Genomic DNA, 22,747 nt, shown 5'->3' with positions numbered 1-22,747 from the left:
TTATGTGTCCCTTATAAAAGCAACGATTTAAATCGTGATTTTCAAATACAAAAATTAAATCCCTACTTAAAGGTTGAGAATTAAATTAAAAATTTGAACGGCTAAATTACCCCAATTCAAATAATGATACACGTATATATAAAAATTAAAAAAAAATAAAAAAAAATTATTGAAATTTAATTTTGGTCCTTTGGGTTTAAGGAATTGCACATCGTGAGTCTGACTTGCAGAAAAACGCGTGGACCCAATTTGGCCCATGTCCATCAAATTTTGTACTGGACACCATTTTATATACTTTCTTTCCCATTTCACTGGGAAGGCCCATTAGTAGGCCCATTTAATTTTTGTTTAATAAATTATTTAATACTCAAAGCAGAAGATTTAGCCCATGTAATACTTTAAAATTTAGTAATAAAACCAATGTAACTTAATAAAAAATACTCATAATTTGAATTTTAAAATGTTTCCTTAATAACTTTTAATTTTTTTAAATAAATTTTAAAATATTCTTAATACAGTATTGTATTTAAAAAAACACACATTTTTCAATTAGTATTAACATTCTTTACTTTTATAAAAAAAAAAATTATAATTATTGACATCAATATATGGATTTATTTACAAAAAAAAAAAAAAAAAATATCACACTTCATAAATTACCTCTAAACCTTATAATGTTATTCTTGAAATTTATGAATATTTTTTTAAGGGTGGTATAATGGGTATGATTATTTTTTTAATTAAAAAAAAAAGTTTGAAGATTTTAAAGTTTTTTTAGATATTAATAATATTTTAAAAAAATAAATACTTTAAAAAATGCAAATTTTAAATTTAAAGATATTTTTATTAATAATAATAATAATAATTTTACAATGCATACATAAACCATATTTTGACATGAGATCAAATTAAGTTAAATTTTTTATAATGTGTTCATTACACGAAGAGTCTTCTCCTAATAAATATATGATTGGTATTGCTTTAATCAAAATATATATACTTTAATGTTGTCATATCTGTGAAGATTTCTTGTCTTCGAAATTATCGTATGCTTAATACTTATTTTCCATTATGTCCACATGTTAAAGTATTATTAATAAAACTATAGTATTTATTGTTAATTATTTTATTTTTATTTTTTAGTTCTATCCAAATATTTCGGTTAAATTACGTGTAGGAAAAATTGTTAGACGAACACAAATGTCTCATACCAATTTATTGGCACGACTAAGTTAACGCATGAGAAAAGTTTTCACATCCTTATAAATGGTGGTTAACGCATCTACTAGAGGAAGGTTTCCATACCGTTATAAATGATGATTTGTTCTCCTCTCCAACCAACGTGAGACATCACTATCCACCCCCTTCAGGGCCCAGGCACACCGCCTCGTGTCTGTCTACCCCCTTCAGAGAACATAGAGGAAGGTTTCTACACCCTTATAAATGATGGTTTGTTCTCCTCCCCAACTAATGTAGGACATCACAATCCACCCCTTCAGCATCTTTAATGACACTCTTTCCTTCCTCCAATCGATGTGGGACCGCCCCCAAATCCATCTTCTTTGGGGTCAACGTTCTTACTGGCACACCGTCTCGTGTTTGTCTACCCCCTTCAGGGAACAACTAGAAGGCTCTGATACTATGTTAGACGAACACGACTCTCCACAATGGTATGATATTGTCCACTTTAAGCATAAACTTTCGTTGTTTTGCTTTGGACTTCCCACGAGGCCTTATATCGTGGTGGGACTTTCATCCTATTGTCCTAACAAAAATAATTAACCATTTCAAACTATGCTGGTTTGGCGCGACTCCCCATCTCTACCTTCGCTGGCCTGCTTCTTTGCAACAGTTCATCTTCAATCCTGCTTAAGAAAAGGCGGTACGTCTCAGTCCCACTCCACGCTACCCACTTCTTCCCTCTACTTATCCAATTCCACCCAGAGCTACTCAATTCCGCAGATTTGCAGTTCAGAATTCCGTCTCCGGCTCCGATGAATCGCGCAAGGTACTATGCTTCCACTCATTATCTACCATTTATCTTTCGCGTCTGCCTCACATTGCCTGTCGAAAGAGCCCTATTTCCCCTGAGAATACGATGGTGAAGTTTTGTATGATTGGATTCAAATTACGCCTTCGAACTTCTTTATGTTTGTGTCCGTGATTTGATGAATTTTGTGTCTGCCATCGTCTTCTTGTCACGAGGTTGCCTTAGAATTTAGCTGTAGTGTGGAGCGAAAATGCTAGCATGCGAGCGTCTATCCCTTATCTGAGGAGAATTGTGTTTACTTTCTGTCAATCGTTTAATATTGAAGATTGAGCGGCTTTACGTCTGGTTGACTGCGTTGCCTATATGTTTATACGTATATGATGATGAACTCGATAGTTTATGGATCATGTTTTCAAGTGTTGCAGCTCGTGTTGGAAGTGAAGGAGAAACTCGAAAGAGAACATTCTAGTCTTCCTCTTGGTCGGAATGGACGGGACGATGAAGAGATGATCCTCTGGTTTCTGAAGGATCGAAAGTATTCTGTTGAAGATGCGGTTGCAAAATTAACGAAAGCAATTGTATACTCTTGAAACCTCACTTTTTTATTGTTGCATGTCTCTTGTTCAAGTGGCGTTACCAAAGCTGAATTTGCTGTATTAGTTGTTTTTTAAAATAAGACTAAGATAAAAGTATTAGAAAAACGGGGTTCCATCTCAAAACCAACTCACTATAAGAGAAGTACCTCATATATCTTACAAAGATTATGAGGTTTCTTCATTTATGTGATCTTCACCAAAAAGTTTTGCATGGTTTATACTGAAATTTTAGTGAACGTTAGGAATGATATTGCCATGGAAGGCGTTGCATAATTACATGCATTTCATTGTCCCTTTGTCTCAAACAGAACTGGCGTCAGGAATTTGGAGTAGATGAACTGACTGAAAATTCAGTAAAGGGAATGGCGGAAACTGGGAAGGCATTCGTCCATGAGTTTCTTGATGTCAATCTCCGGCCGGTACTCATAGTTGTGGCTTCCAAGCATTTACCTGCGGTAAGTTACCTATTGATATTTGACAAATTTTCTTGGTTTGAGTCAATTACCCAATCCCACCATTATCCATAGGTCACTTTCATTTCAATTGTCTTCCTTTGTGATTGAAGATTTACTCCTTTGTCATTGTAATTTGAAAGCTTATGCATTGTATTGCAACTGAGAGAAACTCTGTTTTCTTATTGGTCAAGAAGAAATCTCTCAGACGTGTACAAATAAATTGAAAGAAATTTGCATTACAGCTGTAACTAAAATTCTTAGACAGCCGGAACTAATTTCAGTAAATTATAAAATTACAAAGGTAAATATATAATAAACTGGCCATGAATCAATGATGCACCTATTCCACGAATGGTGAAGTTTGACCTTATGACGTGGACTTTGACCTCTGTCCTTCCTCAGTGAACATTTGTTCTTACTTTTATTGTAAAATTATGTTTTTGTGTATAATCTTATTTGAATTTACCCTCTTAACATGAATTTTAACTTTCCTAATAACTTGACCGCAGGTCCATGATCCTGTTGAGGACGAGAAACTGTGTGTGTTCTATGTAGAGAAGGCACTGAGCAAGCTTCCACCTGGAAAAGAAGAAATACTTGGAATAATTGATCTGCGAGGATTTAGTATTGAGAATGCAGATCTTAAGTTCTTGACATTTTTGGTAATTTTACAAGCTGAAAATTTTCATTCTGAATATATAGAGGGAACTCAGAAAGAATATTTGCAAGTTTGTGATGCGATTCATATCTTAACCACTTGGTACTAGCCGAACTAATGATCTGTACACAATTTACACTTTTCAGCATCACACGTTTTTGCTCACTTTACCAGGAAGAAGCTCTTGCTAAAATAGTTGTGCCAGTGAATCATTGATTTTAAGACATGAAAATTATATTGCATTTTACTTTTCCACAAGACAACAACTAGTTGGTATGCGTACCAGAATGCTAGCCTGCAGCTGCAAGGATGCTTCATTTAGTAATTAGCACTATAACTTAATTCATAGTGTGGAAAATGGGATTTTCTTCCCCCCATTCCCTTTTCCCCTGAGGGAGCCCTCTATGTTTTCAGTTTCTGGTGGGTTAGGTGTCTGGACGGGGCCAAGAGATTTTGTGTTTTGATGGCTTCTATGTCATTTGTCAGTTGTTCTTTCTGATCTCTTTGTGCTCTTTTTTTCTGGCAGTTTGATGTGTTCTACTCCTACTATCCGAAACGGCTAGGTCAAGTCCTCTTTGTGGAAGCTCCATCTGTGTTCAGACCACTATGGCAACTTACCAAGCCATTATTAAAATCATATGCCTCTCTGGTATGCATTTCCATTTCTAAACTGCAGATTCAGCTCTAGCCATAAATCTAGATTAATAAATATATTGGATGCAAAGTTGATCACTAATCTCCCTGTTCAATTCAAATTATAGATTCCTTCACTTGCATGTGGAGTTTGCTTTTCTTCTTTTGATTGTCAATGAAGAAATCTTGCATTTTCAAGTTTACTCCATCCGGCCACCAACCCTACACATCCTGAAGATGTTTCACCATTTTAGAAAACTGCACATTAGGATTTGGTCACTTAAATTTTATTGAGCTGTTTGGAGTTGTTGCCTTCAGGCCCTTCCCTACATCCTATTTCTAATAGTTTCTGTAATCTTTTTCCTTTTTGAAGGCGAGATTTTGTTCCGTAGATACAGTCAGAAAGGAATACTTTACTGAAGCTACACTGCCTGCCATCTTTAGAAACTGAGGAATTTTGTCACTCTCGACAAACAGGTCCGAATTAGGTAGTATCAAGACAGATGCTTACTGAAACGATTATAAAATTCCACCTGTTCATAACAAGAAGAAGATTCTTTTAAATACATTTGATATTCACTTTGCTAATTGTTGGGGTTACATTTCTCCAGAGGCCCATGCAACAAATAAATTTCTGAGTTCAATATCGTTCCTCATGATTCTCAGAAATCTGATTGAAAACTGAAATGTGTATTGGTATCTAAGTTGGAACGGAGTTTACTTATTGACAATAGGAATTTTGCATATTCAGGTCCGCTGCTTGCTGCTTCTGCAATATGGTGGGGACGATCTGCTGAAGCAAATATTTCATACGAATGAATTTCTTCCCCCTCAAGTTCTATGCTCTGATTCGGTACATGACGGGGAATTCAGAGATTTTCAAGTATGGGTTCAAAACTGGAGTATGGAGGTAAACGATCCCACCTAAAGGAAGTTCAAACACGTAAATTTTTATTCTTGTATCATGTTAAATTGTCACCAAGTGCACTTGATGTTTTTGAGTAAAGAAAATAATCAAATTTGCGTGTGCTCCCTCTAATTATCTAGATTTGTCCATTTGCAATTTTGTAAGGCTTCCCACATTGGCTAGATAAAGATAGATAAGGAAATTGTGGATACATAAGTAGGACAATAATTTTCATTGGCATGTGACTTTTGGTGAAACTAAAAAGAGAAGTCATAAGCCAAATAGACAATGTTGCACACTTGTGAAAATAAGTGGAGGATAATATGTTTGTTGGGTATGCAGACTAATGCATATTTATTAGCTTATTCAATGGTTATATATGGTAGATTTATGTATAGTAGATGGTAAAACTATATATAGTAAACTAAACTATATATATTTTTAGGGCAATGCTTTGAAAAAGTACTCTATGTATTCTCAATTACTATACATACTTTAAAGTCATCAATATAAACTGCTAGCTAATATTTCTCTTTGCATTTTCTCTCTCCTATTTTCCGTGTTCATCTAGATTGAGTGTGCATTGTTGTGTGATCCTAACAATGTTATCACCCAACATTCATCTTATGTTATATGATAATATATCTACCCTTTTCCTAAAGGAACGTATTTGGATTCTCATCTTACATTAGTAGACTCTACAAAACAAAACCGAAAGATAATGGCAATCGCCACAAATTAACATACTTGACCTCTCTTCCATTTGAGTCAAAGTGGTATGAAGATGAAGACTTACCCTATTTTTCCTTATTAATTTCCCTTATTGTCATTGTGAACTTTGGTCTCGAATAATAGCAGTTAAAAGTGATTGATGCAGGACATCCATCCAAACCAAAAGCACCAAATAGAAAGAAAACAACATTTAGAAAAGTGACTCCCCAGCCTCAGCTTTGCTTGTTTTTTAGATAAAGCCTCCAAAATATTCACGGCACAATAGATTATAAGCAAACTGAAAACAATTGACATGAACATAAGATAGAGACATTTACTGGAAAAGGGAAAGTCCATATACTTAAACTTTTGCCTCCTTATATGTGTTCCACGTTAGTTGGAGAGGAGAACAAAACACCATTTATAAGGGTGTGGAAACCTTCTCCTAACAGACGCGTTTTAAAGCCTTGAGGGGAAGCCCGAAAGGAAAAGCCCAAAGAGGACAATATCTGCTAGCGGTGGATCTGGACCATTACAAATGGTATCAGAGCCAGACACTGGACTATGTGCCAACGAGGAGGTTGTTCCTTGAAGAGGGGTTGACACGAGGCGGTGTGACAGTAAGGACACTGGTCCCAAAGGGGGTGAATTTGGTGGCAATCCCACATCGATTGGAGAATGAAACAAGTGCCAGCGAGGACGCTAGGCCCCAAAGGGGGTGGATTGTGATGTCCCACATTGATTGGGGAGGAGAACAAAACACCTTTTATAAGGGTGTGGAAACCTTCCCCTAGCAGTTTTAAAACCTTGAGAGGAAGCTCGAAAGGGAAAGCCAAAGAAGACAATATGTGTTAGAGGTAGATTTAGACCATTACAATGAACCACATCCCGTAGTTGATTTTGTCACTTCATTATTTTTAGGAAATATGTCATTTGATTTATTGTTCTTAAATGCCTTGCATTAACGTTTGATTTTCAATTTCATTAATTACATTAAGAATGTGTGATCTGCCATTTCTAAAAGGAAATTATGATGAAAAGCCTATGAATCTTTTCTTTTTTTCCTAAACTAAATGAGATGTCAATATATGATCGAATGGAATTGGTTGTCTAATGCAATTTCGTTAGTTTGCTTATTTTGCCTAAGCACTTTTAGTATTGCAACCTCATATAAGTTGTAATCTTTAATCCAACGATTTTCTACTTGAATTTTCTTACAGGTGTGGCCAAAAAAAGCGGATAAGGACGTTAAGTAGTTTATGTTCTATCATTTCCTACTTCAGTAGTATGAATCACGTGATGTTGGTGTGATTTTTCTCTAACCATGACTTTAAATTATAATTACAAGTGTGTCGGCTTGTAGCAAATAATAGGTTTACACGTTGAAGTTGCATAGTTCTGAGATGCAGTATATCTCAATTGCTTTTAAGTCATATGGTTTAATTCTCATATTTTAATATACGATATAAACACACATATACATAATTTTGGTGGGCAAGCGACGAGGTTATTGAATGTTTAATTTTCATATTACAATAGTGTTGTATTGTTAACCACTATGAGATAATATGTACAATTGAAAGATCCAAAGAGAGGTAAATACAATCATATTTCGACAGTAAGATCACGTACTTTTTTAGAATACTATATTATCAAAAAATATGTATGCTAAAAAATTTAAGCATTCTTTTAGAATACTTTATGATACGTCTTCCTTTGTTTTATTAATTACAATGCCGAAAAATGAATCCGGCATATTTGCATTTTAAAAAATAATTAAATCAATTAGGATATTAGCTTTTAAAACATGAAATCTGAACAAAGTACGATAACTATACTCCAAAAGAAAATAAATAAGACATCTCACAGTATAATTAAGTTTATCTGAAAAACAAAAAGAAAAAAGATTTGGGAAAGTAATTTTTGAACAGTTTATCATCTCATGATAATAAATTATACGAATTATTAATTTCTAATATTATGAATTTATCACAGGCACGGCAAAGGCAAAACATAAACACCTCGTCGTCCATCCTCCAACACCTCCGCTGCTATCTTCCTTTCCGCTCCTTCATTCCATATATTTACGCTCCGATCGCAGGCCTATCACTCTCGAGTTCGCGTTTCTTATTTGCCGAGATCTCCTTGCCGGAACCCCCATCGCGATCTCCGACCGATTCTGAGGTTCCGATTTCTTGTTTTCTTCCCCGTTTTCTTATCCCTTCCGTTTTTCTCTTCCATTTCTGAAATATCAACCAGCTCCTTCAGCCCCATTCTTCCCTAGGTTTTGCACGGAGCATTTGAAGCCTATTTCATTTCAGGCAAGTTGTTCTCCGCAAATTTCATCATAAAATCGTCCTAGCAAATTTCGCGCGTTTAATTTTTGGGAAAGGGAAAACTAGTGAGATATAAGAAATGGATGAAGTATGGATGCTGATGAAATTTTCGTATATGTATATTTAGCTATTTTTCTTTTCCTGGATTCTAATCACGTTTAATTAATTAGTAAACTACTTGAGGCACTAGGGGTTTGCATAGTTGTTTAAAGTGTCGAAGCCGGACCAGTATAGGTTCTATTACTTAGTTATATTTCTCGTATTGCCTGTTAAATTTTCTCTATCGAGTTTTTAATTGTTTTGCACTTGCGTAGCCATGATTACATTTATATATATATATTTTTTCCATTTCGGTTTGAGTCCACCGGATAATAGAGCATGTTTAAATCGCGTCAGTGAGAACAGTTTTGAATCGTTGTCAATAGAGTATTGGTACGGACAGATTGTTTTTTCTGGGAATCAGAACGTATGAAGTTTTAGATTGCAACAATGAATTTGAATTTGATGCAAAGAGAAGCTTCCAATATATATATATATTTTTTTTTGTCTTGGGCTATAGGATTTTAACCAATCTAGAGCTGAGAGAAAATGTGTGTGTGTGTGTGTGAGAGAGAGAGAGAGAGAGAGCTCAAGACGATGTTGCACAGCTTGAGCCAGTTGGATCCAGCAGCTAATTTTTGGATTTTTTATTTTTATTTTTAATTTTTGTTGTTGTTGATGTTGTTGTCATGAATCTAAAAGAATGATTGTTTAGTGATGGGAAGTCTTTTAAGCTGAATCTCCTACGCATTGATCTTGGATTCCCGAACATAATCAACTGAGTGACCTATTACACAATAATTGCAGAGCAAGAGTAGAATTGTTCTGAAGAATCAAGCAATCGTGCATTGAGAAGTAATTGATGGATTAGTTTGGAAATGTGAAGATTCAATTTGGATATTGATTTAAACTTCAGAAAGGACCGGTTTTTAGAATGCATAATTCAATGGCGCTGATTACTTATTTGATTATCTTGCATATTGTGGATTCTAGTATAGAAATATAAGAAATTACAAATAATCCGTGATGGTTCTCCATCTTAAGGTGGTTCAAAAGCAGAACGGAACTTTGTTGTTCTGTTTATGGATGAGTCCATTTGGGCTAGGCGATTGATCTTAACACTTGGATGGATATAAATAAAATGTACATGTAAATTTCCACTGTATATCTTATAATTAATGTTCATAATTATTTGGGATCGTATTGATGGCATTTTCCTCAGGTTGTAATAAATTTGGTTGAATGACCTTGCTACAACTGTTCAATCATGACGTCAAGTATGTTGAGTGGAGAAAGAAGGTACTGCATTGCTTTCCTGATGTATTACTGCAACTTGCAGTGTTGATTTTTATTAATTTGGATTCATGAAATTCTAGTTTTCATCTATTCTTTTTTGCTTTTAAGTGTGACCATCATATGCATTCAGTAATTAGATTCTGTTTGGGTGAGCAACTGCATTAAGCATGGATGATAGATAGAGGTTTTCTGAAATCGCCTGAATTACCTACTGACATTGTTTGCTGTAACTTGTATCAATGCCTTGAATGAATATGTAGTAATAGCACCAAACGTTTTTCCCATTCCCACAATTCTTGAGACATGTTTTCCCCGCAACTGTATGATTATTTTTTAAATAAACAACATAGTAGATTACAGCTAAAGATTGGATTCAACCTATTCATTTACAAAATAGGAGACTTGCAGGTCTCTTCATAAATCAATGAAAAGCTAACTCTGTTTCTTGTTAAGAAAAAAGAGGAAATAATATCACTGAAATATTGTACATGGAAGGGATGTCTAGGGGTCAAACCTTATCAATGCTAGGGTAGCTATAGAGAAGTTTTCCAGCTACCCAAAATAAATGCTTAGGGTTTGTTTTTTTAATAAAAAAAGTTGTCGTTAAAACCTCAAATATAGGCATAAAACTTAACTTGATCCATAACTCCGACAACATTGCTACAATCCAGAAAATAATACTCCTATTCTCTTAAAGAATAGTGTAAATAGCATTCCACCTTGGAGTGATCATCTGTCTTTAGCAAGAAAGGAAAAAGAGGTTTGAACAAGGAACTCTTCAATGAAAGGGAAAGAGAATGGGAGGAAACCTTTTGGTTTAGCTAAGTTCCTCCGAACTATGGTATGTGGTGTGTTAATGGTGTCTGAAAGAAAACGTATCTTTAAATCGTTATCTACTTTTTGGTAGCTTATTATCCTACAGAATAGACACGATTATGGTAATTGGAAGGGGTTGGCATTCTCCATTTAGAGGAAATTCTCCTAAAATCTCCTCACGAAGCTTTATACCTTTTATCTATTGGCAAGTCAGATAAACGCTGAAATAAATGCAAAGTTTACTCCGCAAAAAGATGTGAATTAGCAATGAAGAATACTCCACTGAAGTCTGAAGGCAGAAGTCAAGTGGTAGAGTTTGTTGTTTGATTGCTCTTTTTGTAGGAAAATTGTTGGTGTAACAGAATTTGTCCTAGAAATAAAAATGGAATTGGTACTGGATTTTTAAACATGTTTGCATTGTATTGAAAAGGTAATTATCTGATGTAGCCTAAAGTGAGTCCTTCAAACATCTTATTGTTTCCACACTTGGCAGGTGGACATCAGCCAGACGAGGTGGGATGACTGTTTTAGGAAAGGTTGCTGTTCCAAAACCTATAAACTTACCCAGTCAAAGGTATTTGCTTTGTTGATCAATTATCATCGTTGTGTTCTGTCATCTCGGTGTTGTCATCGACTTATTGCTATTGGATATGAATATTCCTATTCAACCTAGTAAACTGCTTTTTCTTTGAAACTATGTATTATGCCTCTTATTTCAGGTTAGAAAATCATGGTTTGGACCCGAATGTGGAAATTGTACCCAAGTGAGTATGCAATTATTTATTTGGCCATTACTATCTGTTTCTGGCTCATTCACGTGTTTTGATTAAGTTTTAGCTAACTCATTCTATCACAAACCTTTTTATGTGTTTCCTGGTTGATTGTCTGCTTGATTGAATTGTGTCTATTTCCCCGCACTTGATAGGGGTACCCTCAGTTGGGGCAATAAATCAACTTCATCTGCAACAAATGCTTGGGGCTCCTCATCTGGTTCTCCAAATACAGATAGTGCTTCTGGTTCACCAAGCCATCTCTGTGGTCGCCCTTCATCTGCTGGAGGTGGTACTCGTCCATCAACGGCTGGCAGTGACAGGTCCCATGAACCTCATGCTAATGCATGGGGTCCGAGTTCTAGACCATCATCTGCCTCTGGGCCTGTGACGTTAAGTCATGCATCCCTCGCATCCTTGCGCCCTCACAGTGCTGAAACTAAATCTAGTAGCTCACAATTGTCACGATTTGCAGAGACTTCTGAAAATCCAGTGGCTTGGAATTCTGCTGTGACTATAGAGAAAGTGGTATGATGCTTGCAGCCTGTGTATTTATCTTAATTGTATACATTTTCCCAATTATGTAATCTTTCCTTAAAAATAAAAAAAATAAAAAAATAACTTTTAGTAAGATAAATGATAGGACGATAAAACCTATGAAAACAAAGGCCTGAGCAACAAAGGGGACAAAAACACACCCTTACTGAAAAGAGCTTCTGCTGTCTATAATTAAGAAAAAAGGATATTTACAATTTTTTTTGAAGGATTGGCCCAATGAGAGATGTATGTAAAGGTCCCCCTTTCTTCGTGGTTAGCCCTAGGGGTAAAGAAATAGCTTGTCTTAATATGTGGCCCAGATCCTAATTTATTTTTATATATTAATGGCCTAGATGTATGCTACCAGAAGATGGGTTGGGTGGATAACTGTTTTAGATTGGTGGTTTAGACATTATCCAATGTGGTCAAACTTGTCAATCCTTGGGAGCAAGTTATTGTCAACTGTTTTTCCTTCTAGTTTACTTCTCTTATTACAGCTTGGTCTGAAATATCTCATCCATAAATTTATATGTACATGTAGGGAGTGATGCCATGTAAGAGTGATGGGTTTTCTTTGACATCAGGAGATTTTCCTTCGCTGGGTTCTGAGAAAGAATGTGTAGGAAAGGATGCTGAGTCACGAGGTTCATGTTTATGTGTTACTTGAACTTAGTTTATTTTACCATTGTATTACATCTTGTATTTGTGAACTTGTTTGGTGCTCAATCTGGGCTTGGTCCACGTTAATTTAATGTTAGCTCATTAGATTTAAGTATTAAAGGGGTGCATCTTAATTCCTTTCTGGCCAGAAATTTCTTAACTTGTTACCTTTAATACCAATTCTCATCAGTTTGAAAAAACCTTAACGAATTTAGAGTTTTTGAAGTATCCATTGCATAGAGTTTAATGCTTTTCTCTTGTATCTTTAGTTAATCAGCTTGATGTTGTTTTGAGTTACACCAGGCATGTGTAAATTCACTCCATATTTTGTGATTATAGCCTTACATCTCTTATAGTTCAATGATTCTGTCTTTTGTAATTTCATACCATCTATGAAATGAAGGCTCCATGTCAAAGAGTTACACTACGCATGTATCAATGGCTGTTCAAATAATATGTCACCTTATTTCAGAGAAGTTCGTGATACGATGTCTATGTATTAGTGGATATTATTATGATTCTCTTGTTTGTTCCTATGGCTAGTCAAGAATAGTTCTCTGTTTGGTTCTCATCATGTTAACAAATAATGCCTTTTTTAGTTTCTTCTATATTTATTTGTTAAATTAAAGTAAGCACATTCCGTTACCTACCAGTGAAGAATGGGCATCTCTTGAAAATGACATGAATTTTCCCTTTCACAGATACTAGGTCTAGTGAAGGAGCTACAATGAAAGAGAGGACTGGAACTTCGGCAATCGGTATGTGGTATTTTTTTCTAAATCAGGATGTTGCAATGTTGTGCCTCCTGCCTATTCCGTAAGTAAATTCTGCCTTTTTATCATATAGTTTAGCTGCTTACTTGGACTGTCTTAAAATTTCAGATGACCCTAAAAATGTGACTACGAATGTTGAAAGTGCTAATTCGTGGAGAAGTGATAATCTTCCGCACAACGATGATGGGCCAAGGCCCAGTGTAGAGAAATGGCTGGGGCATCCCCAACCTTACCCTGGTGCAAATATTCCTCCCCCACATTATGATGCTTGGCATGGTTCTACAGTAAACAATCCTCAAGGTGGTGTATGGTATAGGGGCCCTCCACAAGGAGTTCCTCCATATAGAACTCCAGTTGCTCCTGGTAATTTTCCTATGGACCCATTTATGTATTATCCTCCACATATTCCCTCGGGTGGTCTTCCCAATCCCCAGCCTTCTCATGGAACTGGACCCAGGGGACATCATACTAAAACTGGAGATATATATAGACCTCCTATGCATGATGGTTTTATTCACCCAGGCATGCCAATTAGACCTGGATTTTACCCAGGTCCAGTTACCTATGAGGGATATTTCCGTCCTCCCATGGGCTACTGCAATTCAAGCGATAGAGATGCTCCATTTATGGGAATGCCTGCTGGACCTGCTGGCCCTGCTGTTTACAACAGGTACTTGGGCCAAGGCCAAATTGCATCTGAGCCTGCAAGTTCCCATCTGGTTCCAGAACAAGTAGAAGCTGGTCTTCCTTGTGATAATCAAGGACCATACAAGGTTCTTTTGAAGCAGCAGGGAAACTTAAATAGTAAGAATGAAGAAGAAAATAGGATAATCTCAACAACCACTAATCAGTTGATTGTTGAGAAGGATGACCAACAGAGGATGACTCCATGGGAGAATGACTGGGATCATAAAAAAGAAGTTGATTTGAGGAGAACATTGGAGGTGGCACCGTATTCTCAGGCTTCTGCCAACGAAGAAACTCAATCTGCTGAAAGTATGAAAGCCAAGTCTCATGGAAACGCGAAGATTGGTGATGGTTTGCAAGAAAAATCGGCTGCTGCTGCTGCTTCTGGTTTCTCTGAAGTTCCCAAACCACTGGCTACTGCCACAAAAGATTCAAGTCTGATTCAGAAGATAGAAGGATTAAATGCCAAAGCCCGGGCTTCTGATGTGCGACATGATGTTTCGCCTATTTGCAGGAGGGAGGAGTCAAATGAGTTTCAATTTAATGATGCACACTCTGATCATGTTGTTGCCCAAGAAGCTAGTGCAAGTGCTGTTTTTCCTGAAAATAGGGATTTTAATGAAGTCATAGACCCAGCCTCCACTGAATTAAGTTTGTCCACTGTAGATAGGAATGTTAAATTATACGGTGGAGCACATGTCCACAGGTTTGCCCTAGTCCTGCTTGATTAAAATTGTTGGAAGATCTTGAGCAAATTTATTCTTTCTTCAAATCTGCAGGAGGCCTAATCGTGGAATGCAAGGGAGAAGTGATCATCATGGCCGAGGAAAAGTCAATACACGGGAGGTTGATGGGTGGCATAAAAGGCCTCTGTTGGACTCCCCAGGCATGATGGCAACTCCCAACCAGGAAAGTTCTGTGCTTGCAAGAGACGACAATGCTATAGGCGCTATTAATAAGGCTGAGTCATTTTGTTCAGATAGCCATGGAGATGTACCTACTCCATCCATGGGTGATTCAAAAGATACTCAAGCTCAGGTATATGTTTAATTTATGTGGTTGCTAGTTCTTCTGTGTACTTTCTTTTTTCTAAAAACAATCGTTCTGTTTTATTTTGATCAGCGCACAAAGATAAGAGAGCTAGCAAAGCAGCGCACCAAACAATTGCTGGAGGAAGAGGAGGAAAGGACTAGAAAACAGAGGGCCAGGGCCTTGGCAAAACTTGAAGAATTGAACAGGCGTACAATAGCAGGGGAGGGTCCGAATCAGTGGTCTGAAAATGTTTCTAATGATGCCATAAGAAATAAGATACAAGAACCTCAAAATCTTGATGACCCAAGCACGCGTGGTAGTACTATATCTGGAGAGTATACTACAGTTTCTGATCCACACGTGGTTGCTAACAATAGTGAGTCAACTATGGGCACTAATAAAAATTCTCCCATTTTATCAGGAGATACCCAATCGAAGAAACCAAGTAGTGGCAGTAAGGAACAGGCTGTGGCACATAATCAATTGAGAACTTTGGAGCTGGAGGCAAGCATTAATGATGCAGTCCAAAAGAAGAATGCTTCGGAGGTAAATGGGGGCGGTGCATCCTTGAAGCACAAGCGTACAGGAAATAAACAAAAACCAAATATTTCATCTGAAAAGACTGAAAAGATTCCCCACTTAATTAAGGATTCAAAAGTTCAGACAGTTGTTGCTGACATTTCAGTTGAAGACGAGTCGAGTGCTATCATTACAGAACCTGTTGCTGAACATTCCACCCATGCAAGAAAGAAAAATAACAAGAGTGGGAAGAGCAGGCACAAAGTGGAAGAGACCTCGATATCTGCATCATCACCTCAAATTTCAAAAGAGGCAAATCTTACAACGGAATATGATAAACCAAAGGCTTCTCAATCGGTAATGGATCCACCTTCAGATCCACAACCGCCAATTAATGGAGATGAAAATCAGTCCAGAGAGCAGCTACTTCTGTTGCCAGTTGTAGAAACTCTTGGCAAAGGTAACGGTCAGTGGAAGTCGCAGAATTCTCGCAGGATGCCAAGAAATGCTCAAAATAGGCCAGGAGAAAAGATCCATGGGAGTGATTCTGTTATCTGGGCCCCTGTGCGATCTTTCAACAAATGTGAGATTACGGATGAAACTCTTCATAAAAATGAAGCTGGGGCTGTTACTTCATCTGTAAAGATTGATAATCAAGTGCAGAGTATGCCAAAGAACAAGCGAGCTGAAAGAGAGATATATGTACCGAAGCCAGTAGTCAAGGAAATGGCACAGCAAGGAACCATCCATCAAGATATTTTCCCCATGAACCAGGCGCAAGATGATAATAAGGAAGATTCTAGTTCCAAAAGTTCTGATAATACTCGACCTGCTGGTGCTGTTTCTGGCAATGTGGGATTTTCCACAGATCACAGAAACGGGGATGGTAGGCACCATAAACAAAGCAAGGCACATGCATCGTGGCGCCAACGGGGAGCCACAGAATATGGGCAAGGCTTACAAGACCAATCATCTTATGTTTCAAATGCTGCTGGTAGTTTTGTTCAAAAATCATCTGAATATCAAGTACCTGAGAAGGCTACTGGAAGCACCATCAATGAGTTTACGAGCCACGTTGATGAGTGGGATCCACCCGATGGATGGAATGATCCCAACTACTCGGCCTCTATCCCAGCTGTCACTGCAGCTGTTGGGAGAGACCAGGGGGTGACAAGCAGGGGGAAACGGTCCCAATTTAAGGGGCACAAGGGTGTAGGGAACAATTTTGATTTGAATGAAAAGAAACTTAGAAGTGGAGACAACGAAAAAAATTCTTCCCAATCCTTAGTGCTCGGGGCAGATCAAAAAGATGTATTTGCTGCTGCTAAAGAAAATCGGGGTGTTGGGGAGCGTTCAACATCTCATTGGCAACCCAAATCCCGGATGATTCAGCCCCACAATCATCAAAATAGCAAGCCTAGTGGTGATCAAAATGTTGAAGCTGAAGCTGGACAGACTAATAAAATGGGATCTAGGCCATTTTCACATGCCACAAAAACGAGTGATGATGTGGCCCAAAATCAGTCCGATAGGTTTACTGGTGCAAGAACCATCATGGAAGAAGGACCAGATGTTGGTCCTCATGGGGCCAGAGTAGAGAAGAAAATTTACTCCCGCAAAGATCGTCCTTACTCCCCAGTCGAAGGTCCTATCCATACCGTTGAGGTTGCTCCAGAAAATACAGATACCAGACGCGATCAAGCGTTGCCTACATTTTATCATAAAGGCAGTGAGAACAATAACCGCTTTGGACGAGGGCCAGAATCTCGTCGGGAAAGGAATTCCTCTCAACATCATAAGCAGCAGCAGCAGCATTATCCACCTGCTAATAGAGACAGGCAAAGACAAAATTTGCAGTACGAGTACCAACCAGTTGGGCCACATAATGGAAAGCCGAACATGGATAATAGACCTAAGGATACCACACAGCATTCAGGCTCAAGGTACGTGGAGAGGGGCCAAGGTCAGTCCAGAAGAGATGGTGGGAACTTCCACAAGCAACAAGGTGGACCAGTTTGATTAGATGCCTATCATATTTAGCATAATTTGGAGATTCCAAATACATTCTCTTTATTTGACCTGCGCCACCCCGGTTTATATACATAGCAGGTCGATCGTCTAAGGATCAAGTCGTTAAGAAATATTACTTTTCCAGTTCATTTTTAATGGATTTCCTTTTGGTGAAAAGTCTAATATTTTCTAAATCTGAACAGCTGATGGTGTGGAACTGAATCGAGCAGTGTGGTAGGAGCCAGATTTGACGGTGCAGGAGAGAACTGTTTTGGAGTTGGACGGAGGGTGCTCGAACTTTGTTTATTTTGTAGCTTACTCTCATATGAATACTTGCATGAACTATTTTGAAGTGTTTTTCCTTTTCTTTTTTTCCACCTCCCCTCTCCTCTTTACCCTGGTACCTATGACATTTCTTTGCTGAACGACAGAGGGAATGAATTAGAGAAGCGTTCTGATTCTTTGCAACTAACGATCTATCTTTTTACAGTTAGGCCATAATAGTTAACGAGAATGTAACCTTTTAACAAAGTGTTAACACCACGAGACTTTGTTAAATATATTTTTGAGGTATCAAATAATATGTAAAGTTCAATTTATTAAATATTTTTAAAATTTTAGAAAATATTGTGTAATAAACTTTGTATTTGACCTAATTTAGAAGAAAGAAATTTATCCACACAAGGGGAAAGAGAATCAAGGAGTCCCATCGAGGATAGGCGACTAGAGATGGAAATAAGACGGTCAAAAGTACATATTCTTCCATTCACCCGCCGTTTGAGGCTACCAATTCCATTAGACACACCGAAGGAGGCGGCTGCGCCTCTGTTGCTATATTGTTTTTCCCGTTTCCTAAACCCATTCTCCAAGAATCATCCAATTCTTCTACTTTCCCTTCATTTTTTTACTCTCTACAGGATTTTCGTCGTGCGTATTGATGAAATGTACTTCGAATTCAACGAGCTCTCGTTGGACTTCATCGAAATGGATTACTAGAGTCAGTACTGGAGTTGGGTGCTAATTCTTTCTCTTTCTCGGACATGTCTGTTAAATTTGCTTCTGTTTCTTGTTCGGTTCCTCCTCTATCTTCACCCTCCGGCGCCCGGAGAAGCTCACAGGTGCTTTTTGGTTCTCTATCGCTTTCTCATGCGTTCATGCTTTCTCTGAAAATTAATTTGTTCTATAAATTCATGTTTCAACATTGCTGCCGTGGAGTATGAAAACTAGTTGGTACGCTGTGGGTTGAAATGTATTTCGAAGCAAACACAAACTAGGCTTAGAGAAAAAAGCTTTGGTAAATTTAATGAAGTAGTAAGCAAGCACCAGATAGGCTTTGGATTGTGCACAGGCGGCCTCTGCTGATTTTGAATTAATTACGTGTCGAGTGTTTGTCTACAATGATTTCTCATTCTGATATCTTTATTGAGAGCCTTGCTATCTGTAGTAACCTTTTGCTTTGACGTCTACTGACTAGTAAGATGGTTCTAACATGATAATCTTTTGATATTGAAATTGTTGTCGTCTCTTTGTGCTATCTCATCTAAAAATGTTCATTATTTTCTATCATTTGATTTAATGGACTCTGTGTTCTTATTTTGATTTCCAGCTGGGCTTTTCGCAAGCGTTGTATGGCATTGGCAGCCAGCAACGTAGTTTCCAGAGGTTAACGTTTGCTAAGGGTAGGACTATCTTTTATTCATTATAACATGCAATTTACTATTTACCTTGAACCTCAGGCTGTTTGTTTATATTCAAAATGGCTATAAAATGGGTTTATCTGGTTTCTATTTTCTAGACTTCTCATAACCACCATATCTATGGTTTTTACTTAGTGAGATTCCTATTGTGACTTATTTCCCAAAATGTCTATTTTGATCAAATCCAATGCTGAATGTTGTTTTTGAACTACTAAACATTATCGTTCTTGGTTCGCTTTTGTAATTGTGGATAGCTGAATCGTTCAAGTTAATGTATGGATTGCTGAGAAGATTTCCGAGGAGGCAAAATGTTCTCTCTGCTATTTCAGAGGACCAGTCTCAATGCAGTGAGCAGGGTGAGCTAGAGCAGATAGATCAGCATCCCACTGATGAGGATATCTCCCTCGAAAACAACTCATTTTTACACTCTGATGAGGGTACTGGTGGGAAACCGGGTTTCATCTCGTTTTACAACGATTCTAAAGAAGGTTACCGGACTCGTTTGTCAAGCGTGCAAAGCAATCAACACAAATTCTTATGGTTTGTTGGTCCAGCTGTCCTCGTAGCTTCGTTCATTTTCCCCTCGCTTTATCTACGGAAACTACTTTCAAATATTTTTGAGGACTCTCTGTTGACAGGTCAGTACAGTTTCTTATTTATATATATTAAGTAATATTGGCTGTGTGTATTTCCCTTATCAGCAAGGACAATGAAGGCCAAAGGAGACATTTTAGATTGACCATCTATATATGGCTTTTTATTGATATTGTGTAAAAGGGCCATTAAGTTCAGATGTTTTAAAAACCATTCATTCTTCAAGAACATTTAAGGCGAAGGATATTATAGTAGGCAGTGCTCTTAGATCTCTAAGGAGTTATATAATTTATTTACAAGTTCCATGTTCTGTTAAATGTTTACTTTAGAGCCTTTGACTCCGTTGGAAATTTTTAGTTGCCATTTGAAATTTTCTTTTGTAAACTGCGAACTATCTCCTGATTGCAGACTTCCTTATATTGTTCTTCACGGAAGCACTGTTCTATTGTGGCGTTGCGGTGTTTCTTTATTTAATAGACCGTTCAAGAAGGCATACTGAACCCGATACGGTGAGAAACGGTTATCAAACCCTGTCTAATCAATTTGGACAGCGGATCTCTTCTGTAGCTGCCTTAGCACTCAGTTTAATAATACCTATGGTCACTATGGGGTTAGTGTGGCCATGGACAGGCCCAGCAGCATCTGCCACACTTGCACCTTACCTTGTTGGCATCGTTGTCCAATTTGCATTTGAACAATACGCATGGCGCAAGGAATCGCCTTCGTGGCCTGTTATTCCAATTGTCTTTCAAGTAAGAATGTTCATAGATTATCATTCTCCCTCTACATCTTTTGTTTTCTAGCGCCTCCTTGCTGGATTTGCTTCATTTAGTTATTCTATGCAAAAATTTGTATATTAGTCTATCATTTCTGGTGACTATTTATATGCCCATCTTGTAGTACCTTATTCAATATCGTGTGGTTCGAACTGAAGAGTTGTTGTTAAACAGGTTTACAGATTGCATCAACTTAATAGAGCAGCTCAACTGGTGACAGCACTTTCATTTACCATAAAAGGAGCTGAAATGACTCCAAATAACTTGGCAATAAACAGCTCTCTGGGTACGCTGTTGAATGTTCTGCAATTTCTTGGGATCATCTGTATCTGGTCTCTCTCAAGCTTTCTTATGAGGTTTTTCCCGTCAAATGCTGCGACACTGCAGTAAAAGTGCAAAATAGGTTCTTAATAAATTGTGGATCGTATTTTTTGTGCTCGTCTTCTGCTACATTAGAATGTCCATTGGAACGTATATTGCTCTCTAACAGCAAGCAGAAATGCTTTCATGGGAACTTGTGGATGATGATATGATAAGGAGAGAATGAAACATTGAAGAAGATGGTGATTGTTGCTGTAACTTTTCATACTCTGTCAATTCCTTTGAATGAATGTTGTAGCAGAGAGAGGACAACTTTTGGTGCCATCTTCTCTTCTTCATTCAGGCCACTGTTGGAAAGTTCTACAAGACTTGATATTTATGGAACTGTTTTAGGAAATTTTTGGTTCTGAGGACAGAATTAGAGCTCTTATTGCTGGGTTCCATTAATATAGTAACTGTATCTGAATTACTTCTTTCAGGCATCTATCAGATTGAAGCTGCCTCTGTTACTTGTAAATGGAGCAAGTCCTTTCTTTTCTTTTCTTTTCTTTTTTGATTGAGCTGAGTTCAATTCTCATGGCCATAAAATTGTGACGAACGGTGATTTGATTGATTACATGCTCTTTATTAGTTCTTGAGAATAGACAACTATGGTATCTTTAACTTATAAATAATGAGTAGGAACCCATTCAAGTTCTTCAAGTAGCTGCAGGTGGAACTGGTAGATCTTGATATTTAGATTTTTTAATGCTTCCTGGCATTGGTTGATTTTGTAAATTTTGTATATCAACAAGTCCTTTCTTCGGGTTCTTCGTACGAATCATTGTTTTTATGAGAGAGGAAATTCAAAACCTTGCTAATATTGTCTTAATAGGTTTTCCCTTCTAGGGTTCTCCTCAAAATTATTAAGATAAGTAGAAGTTCTCTCTTCAACCAATGTTAGATTTCACAATTTATTTCTTTTTGGGTGCGACTTACTATCTTAGGTCCATCCCCTATGAGGTTTGATGTTTCAACACCAAGTAATGTTTTATTGTTCTCTCTATTGGATCTCACATTTTTAGATTATAGTTTCTTAATTTTCAAGAGTTGTACTTAAACCCATACATTTGATGATTTTGTTCAGTCATCTAATTTAAGATGATTATGAAATGAATTTTTTTATGAAGATTAATAATAAATTATTAAATAAAAACTAGACAAAAACATAGAGACCAAAAGACTAATATATAAATTCAATTTTCAATAGCAAATTTTAAGACCTAACTAGAAAAAAATTCAAGTTTAGTAATGCTATTGAATTAATCGTTTGTTTTACTAATTTTCACCATGAAGAAAAAATGTTTAATTAATCACAATATATTATTTGTAATTTTCATAAATTCATAGCAAAAAAAAAAATCACCAACCAATAGCAATACAACAAACATAAACTTAAATGTTAAAAGATATTTTTAATGTTTTAACCAAAGAAACTCATTGGCCAACAACCATAAACTGAAAGCACCAATTATATAGCAAAAGTTTTGTACCGAATACGACGCAACCACTTGTCTAAAAGCCACTTTTCAAAAGCACATCTCAGGATATACCAAATCCACTTTCCGATACCGAAAACCTTAAAAAGAAGAACATAAAGTAGAAGAAGAAGATGTATGCGGGAAATCTGAAAGAGAAGAACACGAAATTAGGTAAATCTCTTTCAGAAGCAGCAAACAAAGCAGAGTTAATGACTACTTTATTAGATCAATCGATCTGTGCAAAATATGGCCGTCATGTCCACCATCAAATGTCACATGCGGATGGAAGTTTTTTGCACGCAAACAGAATACAACGAACAAATTCAAAGTGGAAATGGAAAACAAAAAGTAACTTCAGAAAGCGGCGAAGAAAGCAATGAACAAAAAACAAAGAGGCGAAGTAGATGAAGAAAA

The 22,747-nt window shown here is 37.1% G+C and overlaps 3 protein-coding genes across 8 annotated transcripts; all 3 read left to right on the top strand.

Annotated features, from left to right (window-relative positions):
• Nucleotides 1-1,817: 1,817 nt before the first annotated feature.
• Nucleotides 1,818-5,385, top strand: LOC111485660 (CRAL-TRIO domain-containing protein C3H8.02). 4 transcript variants are annotated; one of them, XM_023132642.1, is made up of 7 exons: nt 1,818-2,008; nt 2,416-2,568; nt 2,895-3,041; nt 3,551-3,703; nt 4,226-4,348; nt 4,706-4,809; nt 5,084-5,385. In XM_023132642.1, the coding sequence occupies exons 2-6, from the start codon at nt 2,497-2,499 to the stop codon at nt 4,781-4,783; spliced, it is 573 nt and encodes a 190-aa protein (XP_022988410.1). In that variant the 5' UTR covers nt 1,818-2,008; nt 2,416-2,496; the 3' UTR covers nt 4,784-4,809; nt 5,084-5,385. The 4 variants fall into 4 exon arrangements, with proteins under 4 accessions (XP_022988410.1, XP_022988411.1, XP_022988408.1 ...); XM_023132643.1 differs by having other exon boundaries at nt 2,408-2,568; XM_023132640.1 differs by having other exon boundaries at nt 1,818-2,101.
• A 2,555-nt stretch (nt 5,386-7,940) lies between these two features.
• LOC111485603 (protein MODIFIER OF SNC1 1) lies at nt 7,941-17,893 on the top strand. Of its 3 annotated transcripts, XM_023132559.1 has the most exons (12): nt 7,941-8,271; nt 9,548-9,624; nt 10,931-11,011; nt 11,157-11,201; nt 11,363-11,735; nt 12,286-12,388; nt 13,106-13,162; nt 13,286-14,570; nt 14,644-14,902; nt 14,987-15,212; nt 15,318-17,420; nt 17,629-17,893. In XM_023132559.1, exons 2-12 carry the CDS (start codon nt 9,593-9,595, stop codon nt 17,661-17,663), a joined length of 4,599 nt encoding a protein of 1,532 aa, XP_022988327.1. In that variant the 5' UTR covers nt 7,941-8,271; nt 9,548-9,592; the 3' UTR covers nt 17,664-17,893. The 3 variants fall into 3 exon arrangements, with proteins under 3 accessions (XP_022988327.1, XP_022988325.1, XP_022988326.1); XM_023132557.1 differs by having other exon boundaries at nt 14,987-17,420; XM_023132558.1 differs by having other exon boundaries at nt 14,987-17,524.
• Nucleotides 17,894-18,135: 242 nt separating this feature from the next.
• LOC111485645 lies at nt 18,136-21,456 on the top strand. Its single transcript, XM_023132620.1, has 5 exons — nt 18,136-18,543; nt 19,032-19,104; nt 19,377-19,760; nt 20,125-20,468; nt 20,667-21,456. The coding sequence occupies exons 1-5, from the start codon at nt 18,466-18,468 to the stop codon at nt 20,880-20,882; spliced, it is 1,095 nt and encodes a 364-aa protein (XP_022988388.1). The 5' UTR covers nt 18,136-18,465; the 3' UTR covers nt 20,883-21,456.
• The last annotated feature ends 1,291 nt before the right edge of the window (nt 21,457-22,747 follow it).

Source organism: Cucurbita maxima, unplaced genomic scaffold (genome assembly GCF_002738345.1).
Source record: "Cucurbita maxima cultivar Rimu unplaced genomic scaffold, Cmax_1.0 Cma_Scf00010, whole genome shotgun sequence".
NCBI classification, from domain to species: Eukaryota; Viridiplantae; Streptophyta; class Magnoliopsida; order Cucurbitales; family Cucurbitaceae; genus Cucurbita; species Cucurbita maxima.
This window is presented reverse-complemented; position numbering and strand designations above follow the sequence as displayed.